The sequence below is a fragment of the Canis lupus genome, chromosome 3 (assembly GCF_011100685.1).
Source record: "Canis lupus familiaris isolate Mischka breed German Shepherd chromosome 3, alternate assembly UU_Cfam_GSD_1.0, whole genome shotgun sequence".
NCBI classification, from domain to species: Eukaryota; Metazoa; Chordata; class Mammalia; order Carnivora; family Canidae; genus Canis; species Canis lupus.
Genome location: NC_049224.1, coordinates 46,396,394 through 46,412,279, shown reverse-complemented (window position 1 = coordinate 46,412,279; position 15,886 = coordinate 46,396,394). Strand labels below are relative to the sequence as shown.

Genomic DNA, 15,886 nt, shown 5'->3' with positions numbered 1-15,886 from the left:
GATTTGATTATTGTGAGCAGAGATTCCTCGACATGCAAAGAACTAGCCTACTTACTGTGACCATGCATATGCCGTGTATCTGCAGTAGGTTCCAGAAAGGAAAAGGAGAAAGCAGGTTAATCCAGTTAGTGGTAGAAATGAATGTAGGGTAATGGAGCTTTTACAGTAATTATAAGAATGGCTGCCATTTAGTGGCCACCTGCAATGGGCCAGGCTCTGACATTATTGCATTTAATCCTCACAATAAACCTGGTAAATAGGTATCATTAATGCCATTCGACAACGAGCAAATGGAATTAAATAACGGAGCTGATTGACAAATAAATAAATGAGTCAGCAACTTTCTGATTTTGCAGTGATTCCTGTGCCACCCTGCTTCTTGTTTATTGTATTTAAGAATTACTCATAAAATCATCCTGGGATACCTGGGTGGCTCAGTGTTTGAGCATCTACCTTCGCCCAGGGTGTGATCCCAGGGTTCTGGGATCGAGTCCCACATCGAGTCCCTGCATGGAGTCTGCTTCTCCCTCTGCCTGTATCTCTGCCTCTCACTCTGTGTGTCTCTCATGAATAAATAAATAAATCTTTAAAAATATTTTAAAAAATAAAATAATCCTCTTTTTTTTTTCCCATTTAGTTCCCTTTTTCCCCCAAGGAAATCCTCTGTGCCTCTTATTCCACAGGCAACTCCTCATTTCCTGCTTCTTCCTGGCAAGCCCTTGTATATAGACTCTACACAATTCAAACCTGAGACTGAAGGAAGAACATTTACAAGGAAAAGATGTCAGTTGTGTTATTTTCCATCTGTCCATCTGATGGAAAGCAGAAGGACTTGAATTTTATTCTTTGGGCTTTTCTGAAGTATGGTGAGCGGGACAAACTACTAATGCTTTCTAAGCCTCAGCATATTCCCCATAAAATGGGTCTCAAAGGACTCACTTATGTACTTTTCCATATACTTGAGAGAAAATGCGATGCTATGTGGAAAGGTGTTTTTACAAGCCAGGAACTGATTTTCTTTCGCAGGAAAGCTATTCTTGGTGAAAATTTCCTTCAAAACCTTGATGGGAAGGTAGGTGTAGTTTTTAGACCTGATGATACATTCAGAGTGTACCCTTCTGTAGATATCACAAGCTTGTCCCATTTGTGTTTTCTTACTTTGCCACAAAGAGGTGTTTTGATTTTTAATAGACAATTCAAAATATTAGGTCTGCCTGGGAGAGACCATCATCTTTGTCATGGAAGAAATCTTTAAAAAAGATTAGTTGGGGAGCCTCATGAACCCAGGCTCTTTTTTTTTTTTTTTTTTAAGATCTTATTTATTTATTCATGAGAGACCTAGAGAAGCAGAGACACAGGCAGAGGGAGAAGCAGGCTTCCCGCAGGGAGCCGGATGCAGGACTCGATCCCAGGACCCCAGGATCGGATCATGACCTGATGACCTGAGCCAAAGGCAGACACTCAACCACTGAGCCACCCAGGTGCCCCTCAACAGTGGTTTAAAATACCTCCACTGGTATGCAAAATGGATACAACACTCTGGAGTTCCCCAGTCAGATCTGGTCTGACCTGCCCAATTGTGCTGGTGAAATGAGATTCCCAGGAACACAGCGGAGTGCCCCCCTCCCCAATCCCTCTGCTCCCTGCCAAGGGCCTTAGGGTCAGAAGATAGTGGTTTCCATATTTTTCCCAGTCATTAACAAGAAAGAGAGAAGAATGAAGTCTATTTAAATGCTGCTTAAAAAAAAAACAAAACAAAACAATGATGTCTTTCTAGGTCAAAGCAAGCATTAGGACCTTTACTCCCAGAGAAAAGCGCTTTGTTGAAGATAGCCGCAAGCTGTCCAAAAAGGTAGGTGGGTACAGTCAGCTGGCTTCTGGTACACTCAGTACCGGAAGTGCTTATTCCTCCCTACTTAGCATCCCTCCCTCCCTCCCTCCCTTCCTTCCTTCCTTCCTTCCTCCCTTCCCTCCCTCCCTCCCACCCTCCCACCCTCCTTCCACCTCCACTCCTTCCTCCTCCTTATCCCCTCTGTCCCAGAATGAGGACCTCAGGCAGCAGGCTAAGAAGGAAAAGACTGGAAGCCTAGATGTTGGATGAAGTAGGTGTCAGCCCTTCATTTTGTCTCCCAGGTCATTCTATCAAGGAAGATTCCTCGACTTGGCTTGCCCAGCTGGCCTCAATCACTTCAGGCCCTTTCAGCCTCCTCCTCGCAGGAGGCCTTTACCACCTTGGCCCCACCGAGATCTTCGGGGCCTCTAGCCTCAAGCTCCCCCAAGCTGCTCCTACCAAGTTTGTATTTTCTAAATAGTTGGAATATGTTGGTGTTTTACCTCATTTTTAGTTAAGTGTCTCCTGCCTGTTTCTCTTCATTTCTCCACACACACAGTTTAAGAAAAAAGGGAGGATCAGGGCCCAGTAGGAGGAAGTTTTGCATTTTTTTTTTAAGCATGACCTTTATGTTTCTTTTCAGAGTCCCTCCCTGTCTTATTCAGACGCAGTTCAGGATTTCACTCTGTACCTATTGTCCCTCTTCAGTTGTGTAACAAAGAACAAAGTGTCCCCTTTTTCAAGTGTTTATTACTTCCACCACTTCCTGTGGGGTGAGCAGCTGTGGATGACATAAAGCAGTTAAATATAAATGCATCTCCTCATCCCTTTGTTTCCCGTGAACTTCTGGGCACACTTGGGAAAGGCCTGGAATGTCTTCTGAAGGGAGCATCCCAATGTTTTGTTTTGGTCTGCCATAACATGGAGTGTAATATTTATTTGGTGTAATCTGAGTAAACGGCTTTTACTATTATTATTATTACTGCCTTGTGCCCTCTTTACTTGAAAGTTAAAACCTAAGTAGGGGTAGGTGGGGGTAGAGCAGCTTTGCAAACAAGTTGAAATGAATCTGCCTGCAAAGGGGAGAAAAGACGTTTCTTTTGCCAAACAGGACCTCCCTCCACATGGGGTGGCTTTGGGCTCTGAGAGCTCCAGGGGATTTGGGGCTGCAATCCTGGGACCTGTAGGGATCCTCCCTGTGTGCCTCTCACCACTGTGGGTGTCCAGATTTTTACCCGGTTGAAGCTTGTGCTTTTGATGCAGGTACTTGAGACCACTTACCATGTGGCAAGCACTTTTCAAAGGCCCTTAACTTTCTTCACTGTCTACAAGGTGAATACTAAGATCCACCCCATCCTAGAAGACAAGAGAGGTTAGGAAACTGGTCTTAGGTTGCACAGCTAGGAGGTAGAAGAGCTGGATTCTCCTCCCAGAATTATGCTTTCCTGTAGACCTTTTCTTCTGGATGACATGAGCTAGAATACTTACACATCTAATTTCTACAATAAATCCATCCATTTCCTTCTAAACTAAACAGTATAGATTCTCTCTCTCTCTCTCTCTCTCTCTCTCTCTCTCTCTCACACACACACACACACCAAATGCCCTGCTGCTATAGCTTTTACCAGCTCAGTTTTGTCCTGAATATTATTGAAACAGGCTATTCTCCATCAAAGAGTCATAAAGTACATTGTATTTTTCCCCGCTATGGATGATGGTGTCTTAAAAAGAATTTTAGAGGAAGCTTTAGGACTTTTCCGTCGTATTCTATTTTTTAATTGGCAACTATACAAAATATAATTTAAATGAGCTGCCTGTTCTAAAGAGAATATTTGGAGTATTTAAATCTAGGTCCTTGTTTTCCATTTTTTTATTAGATCTTATCAAGAGATGTAGACCGTGTGAAAAGAATCACCATGGCAATGTGGAATACAATACAGTTCCTTAAAAGCTGCTTCCAGTGGGAATCCACATTGAGAAGTACAGTGGCATTCGTGGTAAGCTTCTTTTTTTATGTTCAAATTATTTGCTTCTGAGTAAGTCCCAAATCCAAATGCAGATGGGCTTTATTTTACTGACATGAAGCAGAATAATACACATTCAACATAGCTGAAGTTCACTATAAAGAAACTTTAAAACATAAATGGTATCCATTCATCTTTCTGAAATACATTGCAGCATAGATGAATATATTGATGTCTAAGACTATACTTACATCAGATTTACCCTTGGAAATCCCTTAAATTACCCAAATCTTACCCAAGTACTATCTCTCAGTAAGTTTAAGAGACTTAATGTTTTATATATGTTTAAATGTTTTTTTTTCCACTCAGAAATGTGTCTTTATGTATGATGATGATGATTATTATTATTATTTTAAGATTTTATTTGTTTATTCATGCGATACACAGAGAGAGGCAGAGACAGAGGGAGAAGCAGGCTCCCCACAAGGAGCCTGATGTGGGACTCGATTCCGGGATCAGGTCATGAGCTGAAGGCAGACGCTCAACCACTGAGCTATCCAGGCGTCCCTGGTGATTATTATTATATTAACCTTGTCCCTTTAGTCCCTCCATTGTGCCTGTTTCTCTTCCTGTGTCCCAGTGAATGCTGCTGCTTTTTGGAAAATGACTATTGAAAAATCACCTGACTAAACTTGTCTAATTTATGTTTTAAGTAAATATTCCCAAACTTTGATGTAAAAACATTTATTCATATCAAACCACTTGAGTTACTTGACAAGGTAACCCAGTACCACCTAAGAGAGTGACCAATGCACATGGCATGCACTCTTTCTTCTCCCTGATAATGCTGGCCATCCTTATGAGCTTAATAAAAATCACAAAATCTTAGAAGAGCGACAAGAGATCTCAGGCCCACTGAAGTTAACCGCTGAGAGTCCAAGAATCTTGTAAGGACTCGAAGTGCCTTCACCTGACATCTTGGGGCACTCTCCGCCATCTGTAAAAGGACTTGTTCTTGATGGGATTGGTAGTGTCAGACATGGGAGGAGAAATCCAATCTCTCAATTGCAAATCTTGTACCTTTTTATCACGCTTAATCTCTGCACTGTGCAGAGATCACAATAAAGCCTAATAGGATGTGTGAGTGGTTCTGAGTCATGCATGATCTTCGGTAAATGATGATTCTTCTGTCTGTTTTGTTTTGTTTTTTATTGGCAGTGCTCTCTCCTACTTCACAGGCATATCCTCATTAAAAACAGAATTAAAAAAAAATCAGCCTAAGATGGCAGTGGATTCAAGGTCACTCCCATCCTTATCACACAAACAAGTATATCAACTCTGCAAGAGTCTTTTTCTTTGCCATCGAGAATGTTCTGTTTGGTTTAATTAATTTTGGATTTTCATTACTCCAAGATGTAGTGGGTCTATGATGGCTGTAACCTGGGCCTTTAATATTCTCTGGTCTGAAGTTGCTAAAAACAATTAGCCTTAGTAAAAACATTAATAAGATTGTTATTAATCCATATCTGTCTTGTCTTGGCATGTATTCATCTCCTTTCCTTTCTTACATTCTCCTCAGCTGGGGGCTTCATGTGTTGGCTTCCTCTTCAGCCTCCCCACCTCCACTTCCCACCTGAATTCTCTTTAAAAAACTTTCCATGGAATGTTCTCTTGTGATTCTGGGCAAAAGAGGAAAGTCAACACAATTGGTGGCTTCTTCCAGTCAGCACCCCAGCCAGCCCCTGTGAAGAGGAGAGGATTTCCTCTTTCTTGAGCTTAATTTCTGGCACTGTGATTTTTAGAAAAACAGAGCTCCGTTGCACTGGCTTATGTAGGGGACTGACAGAAATGATTAATGGGCTGCCGGCCTGATCTGAAGAAAGATTAGAACAAATGAATAGAAATAAGTTGTCTACTAAAGGGACTTCTAAAAGGGAAGGGAGCTTTCGCAGTGGGGCCACTTGTGCACCGTCCGGTCCACTATACCGGGAAGCACTCTACCAGGCTGGCAGACACAGGCTGCCACTTCATCCTTTCAAGTCACTGTAGCCCACAAAATGGAAGATAAACGCGGGGCTCTTGTTGCTGGTCCTCCATGGTGGGATTTTGCAAGGAGACATGGGTTTGTGAGACTAGGGGAGTGGCCAGTGTGTGTGTGTGTGTGTGTGTGTGTGTGTGTGTGTGTGTGTGTGTTTTGGGAGACATTTCCCAACCAACATCATTGAGAAAATGCAGTCAGTTAGGAATGACATGACACCTGCACAAACCTTTTCTCTGCAGGTACTAGAATGAGGAGTGCTCCCTTAAAAGCATTTAGTTTTCCATTTTAATTTGCAATTCTGTGTTTGAATGTTCATATTATGTCTACTTTGACTAGCTGTGGCAGATCTCTGAGATACTAGAGATACAGAGAGGTGGTATCTTCCCTCCCTAAGCCGATAAAGTGTCATCTTCTTAGAGAATGTTTTTGTTGCCATTATCATCATCATCATTCCAAAACTATTTCTGCTCCTAAAGCAAGAGCACATAAAGAAAATGTACTTTTAGGATAAAATAAGAATACATATATATTGGTCTCCCATATTATTTTTTAAGATTATGGGTATCTAAGCCTTCAGTTTTGGGGATAACATTTTGATTTTATGCATCTTGTCTGATACTTATGTTAGCCTCCTGTAGAGTGTCTGGATGATGGTTTTACACGTTGGGTCCACAACTAGCTATGGTCCTGTATCCCTGACTCTGTGGGACCCTGTTAAGGGTTGTCTTTCTGCAAAGTGTTGGATGCTCAGGTGACCTGCGCCAGGGAGAGGAAGGGCTCCAGTGGTGCCAAAGCCCTGCTTCTTCTCTTCCTTGCTCCACTGTGTAGTGGCCAGGTTTGTCGTGGTACACGCCAATTGTCTCCTGCAATCTACTGACAACAGGATGCTGTTACTGGTCCTTATTCATTGGTATCACAGTGTGTTCATGGTTCGTCCACTTGCCTTGGCATTACAGGGACAGAACAGTTTCATATTGCTCTGAAGTGAGGTCTCAGGCCAAGGTTTCACTAAACAATAGGACTGCATTTGAAGGCCATTCTGTATTACAGAGTAGATAAGGTGCATCTGAGGGTTCGCTTCTTAGGTGTAAAGAATCATTTCTGGGGAGCCAGTTCCCAGTGGGGCTTTGCCTTCTAGAGGGGGAAGCTTGCACCGCCAGCTAAGGGCAAAACTATAGGAATATTTTTTTCTTTTCTTATGTTTTGTCAGATAACATAAAATCGCCTATTAACATGATGTCAGTGTCTCTATTTTCAGATGATACAAAGCATGAACACTGCAGGATCATGTTTAGTATATTCTGGCTGTTAATTTTAAGACTTTAGGAAAGCAAAGCATATATTTTCTAAGGATTCCGATGGGTGTGTATACGAGTATGTCATATCTTGTTGAAAGCAGGGTTCAAGACAAGCGGCCTATAAAGATATAAGTCCACATGGTGTCTGGTCAGAAGTGGGTGGACAGACCTGTGAGGATTTATCTTACTAGACTGTCCAGGAGTAAACCTCTCCACCCTGGGATTGATTAATCCCCTCTCCACTTACACGGGTGGCTGTATTCCCAATACTCAGAGAAGAAAGTTGTCTTTACTTCACAGACATGTGCTACTTGAATGTTCCCTATACAGCTTAATTTGTCATAAGAACATAAATTTGGACTTCTGCAGAGTGGTCAAGCCATTCCAAATCATGCTTCTACAGGCTCAATTACCTTTTTGTTAGGATGACTTTTGAAAGTTTTGCTCATTTTGTCTTTTGAATCTTTCATCCAGGTTTTCTAGATATTCTACTGTGTTGCATTTTCGAGCTTTCCTTCTTATAAATTAAATGTGTATATATTTTCTCTTTTCTGCCCCCCAAAATCATCTTGTTAACTTTTCCAATGGAAAAACAAATTAATATGAGATGTCAGTTTACTGACCGAGGCCAAGGGTAACTAGAAATCATGCCTAGAAGAAGCACATCTGGGTATTTGTCTGTGAATGGATTTGTAATTGCACATGGTGTTTCATAGACCTGCACATGGCCATTCTCAGACCCAGACTTTCACCTCTAGGGGTCTTTAACAGCTCATATTTCAGTGCTTACTGTGTGTCAGGCGCTGTCCGAAGCATCTTGCAAATGTTAACTCATCTAATTCTCACCAATACCTGCTGATGTAGGTACTGGTTATTACCTTCTTTGTGCAGATGAGAAAAATGAACCCGTAGAGGTTAAATAGAGTGTCAGAGCTCATATGCTTTTAAGAGCCACAGCTGGGATATTAACCCAGACCATCAGGCTTCAGAGTCCATGTGTTTAACCATTGAACTGTACTACCTCTCACTGATATTCAGAATGCAGTGACTGTGGTCCTAGTATTTAAATAGATGATAATGACTCTGGGGATGACATTGGTCATTTCAGATATGTATTTGGATGTAATTAATGGGACTTAAGCCTTTTCTAAGATGTTTTGAGCGGGGGGAACCCTCATCATTGGAGTAGGAATAATTCTCAGTCATGGTCATTATATTCACAAGAGATGGAGCCAGATTTAAAGAGGCGAAACGTGGAAATGTCTGTACCATCTCTGGGGAACAGCCCAGACCCTGGGAATCACATGCACATGACATCCTTGGATTCTGGCTTGATGGTCTGGAAAATCTCAGTGGCTGGTTCCAGGCTGAGCCCCCAAATTCGAGACTGAGTTATTTTTACCCACTTTGCAAGGAAAGCTCTTATATGATGGAAAAGGGCTTTCAAGGAGAGTATGAAGGCTGAAAACAACTACATGAAAGGGCCATGGATGGAATCTATACTTTTGCCAGATTTTTTTTTTTTTTGAGAATTCCAGGTTGTTCAAAATAAGGGATATGAGTAGAGACAAGCACATTTATCTACATTAATGCATTCCTTCAAAATGTCTTAAGACAACAGTTATCCAGAGAGATAGACTTGTATTTCTAGTGTGTATGGAGGAGTAGGGGTTCTCTACTGTCTATCTCCCTGTTTTGGTACAAATACATTATTTAATATTAGGATGAATTGAATTTGTTCTCAAAAGGTAATTCTGCTTTGTGATGTTTCTGCTGTGGAACCAATCATTTATATGGGGTTTTTATTTGTTTGTTTTGTTTTCCTGTTGGGTACATGTATTTTACAAACCCCAATATTGTCTATGAAAAGACCTAAGGTTACATTATGGCATAAGTGCATTATTTTTTTTTCTTATGACAAAAAAGCATTTACTTGACAGATGGCATCATCAGAAGATTATTTTAAATAGCAAAGGTCTCCTAATGCTGTAAAAAAGGGTTGCATTTTTTTTTTTCAATTTCCCACCAGTCTTTCAGGCACACACCTATTGCTTCAAGGGAGGCAAGTCTGTGGGGCATTGATGGATTCCTTATTTTATTAAATTTTTACTTGGACATTTGATGTTAAAAAGTAATCTAAATCTACCGTATATCAATGGGTATCTTCATAAAGCTATGATTTTAACATCTGTGACTTTTTTCCTCAATTTTTTGAGTGTCAGAAAATGAAGAATTTCTTCTTCAGAGTCGACTGGGCCTGCAATATGATACATAATTTAAAACATCAATCAACCTCCCCTTCTCCAATAAGGTTAAGAATACAGTTCCCTACTTTCTTAGTGATATCCCATATTTAACATACATGAAATTCTTAGCTTGTAGAGATCCTGGAATGTTGAGCAATGTGAAACAATTTCACATCAAATGTAAAAACAACAGTAACAGTAATAGGATGGACCCTTCCAACCCACATGCCACATATGTGCTTAAACACAGACACACACAGACAGACAGACGCACACACACACACACACACACACACACATAGATCAAGAAGCAAAGATATTTGGGAAATAGGAAGCTTCTCCCTGGAACATTTTGTGAGAACAGCCTAGTTAGCATTTCATACGAGATCTTGAGGATTGCTCTGCCCATGATCCATTCTGTGGTCTAAAGAATGTTCAGATTGAATTTACTTTGCTACAAATAACAGCTATAATGGGAATTTTGTTTTAAAATAAGACTATTAAAATAGTGCTGGTCCATGTCTTTTTGATGCTTTTGATATTTATGTATTAACTGTGTCAAAAAGATTTACTACTTTAAGTTCTATCATCAATTTATTCACAACTAGATGCACCTGCATTTGATTAAACATTTGGTGGCTGTTTCCATATCCAGCAGAAGTTCGTTGTATGTGCGAAACAGACATCACTGCCTATTCAGTAGGTGTTTGCACAGTTGGAGTTCAAGATTAACGGTATTTCTCTAAAGCTGAAAAAAAATCCAGTTCCAATAACCATTTTATCTGTAGGAGGTGATATTTTTTGACATTTTAAGTGCATCCATATATACCTGTGTGCACAACGTGTAAATATATTATATAAAATGCTTAAAATATTTGCCAATTCATTGTTTTATTTATCATTTAGAAGATGAATCCCCAAATCTTCCTTTTCCCAGAGGACTACATAATACTCTTTCAAAAATATTTTTAAGGGTTTTCTCGGCATTTTTTTTCATCAGAACAATCCATCATTGCACATTGTGATTATAATTTTTACAACATAATTGCACCTTCTATTGACAACTTCTCAGGCATTAACTAATTATGCCATTTAATAAAATTACAGTAATTGCATTAAAAGATTATCTGTTGAAAATTTGAAAGGACACTCTTAACGATTCTAGCATATTTTCATATTTATATTTTCAACTTTATAATTGAATCGCACTTTCAGAATTGTAGCTAAGCTGACTGAAAGTGGTTGGTATTTTGTAGCATCTGAATTTTGACTAGTAAGCATTAGATCTTCATTTTTTTCTTAATTCCTGAAACAGCATACATTACCAACCTTCACATGGCCCCCTTAGATAACAAGTGAATGGTTAGCTCTAGATTTTGTATGATAGGTGCCAGCTCTATATGGGAACACTTTTGTCACTATCTACTGTCTCCCCTACACTTTCTGTTGGGAAGTACTCACACACACACACACATCTTCTGCCTTCTGTGAGTTTGCTGGTGGTGAGCCATTGTCTTTTGCAAATTCCAGTGAATTCAGTCTAGTTCTCTCTACTGTCCAGAGATACCCTACTGTTAATTTGAACTTGGTCCCTGAGTTTAGGATCTTAAATCTTAGAGAAGAGATCTGGAGATTGGAAACCCCTGTCACCCCTTGACCCAGCCAATACTCTCTTCAAGCTTGCCCCATTCTTTTTACACTCACTTTCTACAACCATTGTCTGTCCAGTGTCTTATGCACTATTAGATAATGAAGTGCAGAGATGAATCTGTCATGCTAAACTCTCACCAGTCTCCTATCTACCCCCCACTCTTTTCCCATCTCCCTTCTCTCATCCCTCTTTCCCTCTTTCTCCTCCTCCTCCTCCTTATTTATATACCACTTCTCCTAGCCTCTCCCCAGCATTCCTCCCCATTTCTCTTGTTGCCCACCCCCTGCTTCTCTCCTCTGCTCTCCTCTTATATTTGAAATCAAAGCAGTGCCATTAAATGATTAGCATCCACCCTAAGGAAAATTAAATTTGTCCTTTGGAGATCAAATTAGATAATATGCATGGGAATATTTTAAAAATGTGAAATAGGCTACAAATGTGGGTAGGGATTATTATGTGATATGACTATTGGTAGGTATGCTGTTCTTCTAACTCAGAGAGAGGCCTCACTAGAGCAGGTGCAGACACATACATGCACATAGTTGCTGCTTCATCACAGAGAATGTTGTATGAGGACTTGTGGAAGACTTGTTCCAGGACAGGGTAGAAATGCAAATCATTGTATCATATGCCACATCATTTGTGTTCACTAGTCAACTATTTCTAGGGCTGATTCATGTGCCTAGCACCACCAAATGCCAAAGCGTGTGGTTCTGCCTTTAAAGCTATGAAAGTACTCTTCATGTTTGACCTAATAAATTAATTCTTCACATCAAAAATGGAGGAATTTTATTTCTGTGGCCTATTAATTTATGTTAATGTGAAAAACTAAAGAATTATTCAGTGTAGCATAGCCATATGTTGGAAGGATTGTTTTAGGACATTGTGGGCTACAGAATGGCAAAGACCTCATCTTTGACCTTTGCCTATATCCTTATGGCTTATGTGTTGGGTACACAACAGGCTTCTAATTGATGCTTCTTGGAAGAATGCTAAAACTAGTACAAATCATCTGTTATCAGATACTGCTTTCCTTTTATTCTAACTCCTCCTCTGACTGTGACAGCCTATGGCCCCATCAGAGGATAAAATCCATAGACAGCCTAATAGTTTCATCATAATCTTGTCTAACATACATTTTTCTAGCTTTCTCTTGATGCTGTCCATCCAGCGAGTGGTGCTAATCTCCAGCAAGAGGGCAAATGCAGCCAGCAGTTGGAGAAGAGGGGGGAAGAGGAAGGAAGCTGGCAAATCTTTAACCCAGATCAACAGCCCCTGAATTAGGGGGATTTTATTTTTGATTCTTACAGAGATGAGTGCTTACCCCCCCTCCCATCTGTTTCTATATGTGACACCTGGTTGTGCAAACATTTTGTCTGATGCAAAAATGAAACAGACTATCTAGAAATAAAAGAGAAGAAGGAGAAAAATCACCTGTGTGTGTGAAAACAGTTATAACTGGTTCCCTGCTTTGATCCAGACCTGTTGAAGAAGCCATGCTCAGCACTTGTATTTCTGGCTAATTTCATACTGCCATTTGTGTGTGCGTGTGTGCGTGTGTGTGTGTGTGTGTGTGTGTGTGTATGTGTGGTTCAAGCTTTGTCATTTGTTTTTAAGCTGTCATTTTTATTAGTCTCTCTGGCTGATCTTTGGGGCTCCTCATCAGGTGGCGTGTGCTCTCTGTTGTCTGGCTGGGCTTGGCGAACTGATGGCCCTTTTATTGCAACATGTAGTATGGGCATGGTTGCCTTAGCCTGTAGCCTGTAATTAGACCCACCACAGGTGACAGTTACAGGAAAGCCTGGTAATCATTCTAGCTGCCTGATCTGATGTTTATGGAGAGAAACCTTCTTTGTGGTCTGGTTAGAGTTTACTGTGCTGTATTGTACTTTTCACCATCTGATTTATGATTTAGGAGGGTGTGTTTTGCTTTCTCTTGGTGTTGTGTCATTGGCTTTTTAAATAACAGCTAATTTGGTGGGAGTAGATTGGATTTTCAGTGGCCTGATATTCTAGCTCTCACTTTTATTACGAAAGATGTGAAGACAATTAAAATACAATTCAATAGGTCGTCATTGAAGTGGTGGTTTCTGTATAATGTTTACTGACTTTTAATATCACTGGGATTTTCTTATAGCCCAAATCCACAATTTTTTTTTGGGGGGGGTGGTCCTTTAAAGTGACTTTTTCTGAGCAAGCTTTTTTAAGTTCTTGTTTCAAGTCACTGTTAAAGATGTTTCATTTTGTCAAGAGAAAAAAAAATGAAGAAAGAAATACACTTCTTAGCTTACTTGGTGTTGAAAACAAGACCCTCATGGCTACTGTTCTAAGTCTGGAAAACTATGGAGCTATAGAATGTTAAATCAGAAGGTCTTTCAGTAAAGTGATTTTCACAGGCCTCCTGGCTTTTTAGAACAGAGGATGCTGCTCAACCCCTATACCACTTGTCTAATATGTGATGTTTGTGGTCATAAGCTTTGCAATTATGGTTTTGGTTTGTGAGTATGAACTATATCTACACAGTAGCCATGAATTATGTTATTAAAAATTAAAAAAACATTTTCCCCAAAAGTCTTATATCTGAAAAATACTGTGTATGTCTGCAGACCAGCTACTCAGAAGAGTAATATGCCCTGAAGGAGCAAAAGTCTGTATAGTTACTTCATATGCATCTGGCTGATCCTTCTCTTACAGGTGATGAATCCTTCTCTTCTTTTTCTTTTCTCTTCTCTTCTCTTCTCTTCTCTTCTCTTCTCTTCTCTTCTCTTCTCTTCTCTTCTCTTCTCTTCTCTTCTCTTCTCTTCTCTTCTCTGATTTATCCGAGAGAGAGAGAGAGAGAGAGAGAGAGAGAGAGAGAACATACTTATGGTGGAGGGGGAGGAGTAGAGACAGAGGGAGAGAGAGAATACCAAACAGACTCACTCCAGCAGCACAGGGGCAGAGGAAGGGCCTTGCGGTGGATTCCAAGACCCTGAGATCTTGACTTAAACTGATATCAAGAGTTGGTCACTTAACCAACTGAGCCAGCCAGGCGCCCCAAGTAATGTCTCTTTCTAATGCAGATTATATGGTGATAGTGACAAAGACATTAACATGATGATGATGGTGGTGATGATGACCTGTGCTTTTGTTTTAAGCTTTAACTTCTTCTCTTAAAACCTGTTCTTTATTGGGTTATAGTAACACTTAGTAAAATACTATCTAAAGCTTGTCTTTTGTTTAAAGAGCAACAGAATCCTAAGTAGGAATTTGCTGATATTTTCTTCTCTGGTATATTTCTTCTCTGCTATAAGCCAGGTACATGCAATTATAAACTTTTTTGTAAACTGTTCCTTAGTGAAGACTGCTTTCCTTGGATATCATTGAAGTCCTCACCATTCTGGTAAGGAAATTACTAGGGGCTAGCTTCCCATCAGAGCTTTACTTTGGAAAATTGGAGAATGTGATGTGTGCTTTGCTTTTTTTTTTTTTTTGAATAACGGATGAATTTTATTTTACATGTTTATTAATTTTTTTCAAAATTTTCTACAGCGGATATACATTGATTTTTAATCATAAAACAATGTTACTTTCTATGTTTATATAGATTTTATTTCTTACCCCAATTTTTAAAATTATAGTGAAATATACATAACATAAAATATGCCATATTTTGCCATTTTTAAGTATATGAGTCAGTGGCAGTAAGTACGCTTATTATGCTGTACAACTATTGTGTGCTTTGCACACATTGTTAAAAAAAATTGGCTGCCTGGGGACACCTGTGTGGCTCAGCAATTGAGCATCTGCTTTCAGCACAGGGCATGATCCCACAGTCACAGGATTGAGTCCCACATGGGCCTCCCTGCATGGAGCTTGCTTCTCCCTCTGCCTCTGCCTCTGTCTCTGCCTCTCTTAGTGTCTTTCATGAATAAATAAATAAAATCTTAAAAAAAAATGGTTACCTATAGCCACTGTCCCCTACACCTCTTTCAGAACATTTAATTTTGTATTTCATTGGTGATTTTTACATGTTTAGTGATGTATATGTTTTCAAAAGATAAATAATTGATATCTTGGAAACTTAGTGCACACACATGGGTGTACACAGATAACCACACAATAAGAGAGGAAGAGGAGAAGGAAGAAGAGAAGAAAGGAAAAGAGGAAAAGAAAGAAAGAATGCCCAAAAGCCTGACCATAGTTTGGGTTTACTTAAAGATAGACCTGCAGGTGGCGATAGAAACTCATAAATGAAAAAAGTCCAAGGTAAATTTCTGTGGATTGCTTCTTGGGATTTTAATTTCAGCAATTTATTTTTAATTTAATACAATCATCTACAAGCAGAAATTATTATATTAGTTTAAAAAAACTCAAGTTTTGGCATTGTGTAATCTCTTTTTATGATAATTTACTCAGATATCCTATGGCATGTTCATCTTTACACACAAAGAATGAGATCTGGATTGTTGTGAAGCTGGTACAGATTTCAAAGGACAACCATTTTAAGCCTGTCCCCCCCCCCTTTTATTTTTGCTTTTATTAACTTAGATTTTATGCCTATACCATTGGTCAGGTTCATAAAGTCCTTTGCTATTGAGTAGTAAATTGTTTAGACTGATGCTGTGTGTATATCTGTACATAGATACACCTTTTCATCAGAGTGTTAAATCCAGTTTGTTCAGGAGGGCATTTCATTCCTTAGCTAATTGTTCATGGTTAGGTGTAATCCTAGTGGAATCACAAAATCCTTGGAAGTTATTTTACTTGTGGATTAAAAACATAACCTAAACAATTCCTTTTAAAATAGTAGAAGATACGTAGGTAGATATGGTAACATTTTTTCCAGCTACTTTCATTATTCCATTTTGGATTT

General features: G+C 39.6%; 1 protein-coding gene across 11 annotated transcripts in view; it reads left to right on the top strand.

The window, feature by feature from the left end:
• The window catches only part of MCTP2 (multiple C2 and transmembrane domain containing 2), a 245,082-nt gene that overhangs the window by 157,475 nt on the left and 71,721 nt on the right, over window positions 1–15,886 (top strand). For all 11 annotated transcript variants that reach the window (XM_038532734.1, XM_038532731.1, XM_038532739.1 and 8 more), the window contains 2 exons: window positions 1,778–1,852; window positions 3,709–3,828. In XM_038532734.1, the coding sequence (XP_038388662.1) occupies window positions 1,778–1,852; window positions 3,709–3,828 (195 nt within the window). The remainder of the gene's footprint in view (window positions 1–1,777; window positions 1,853–3,708; window positions 3,829–15,886) is intronic.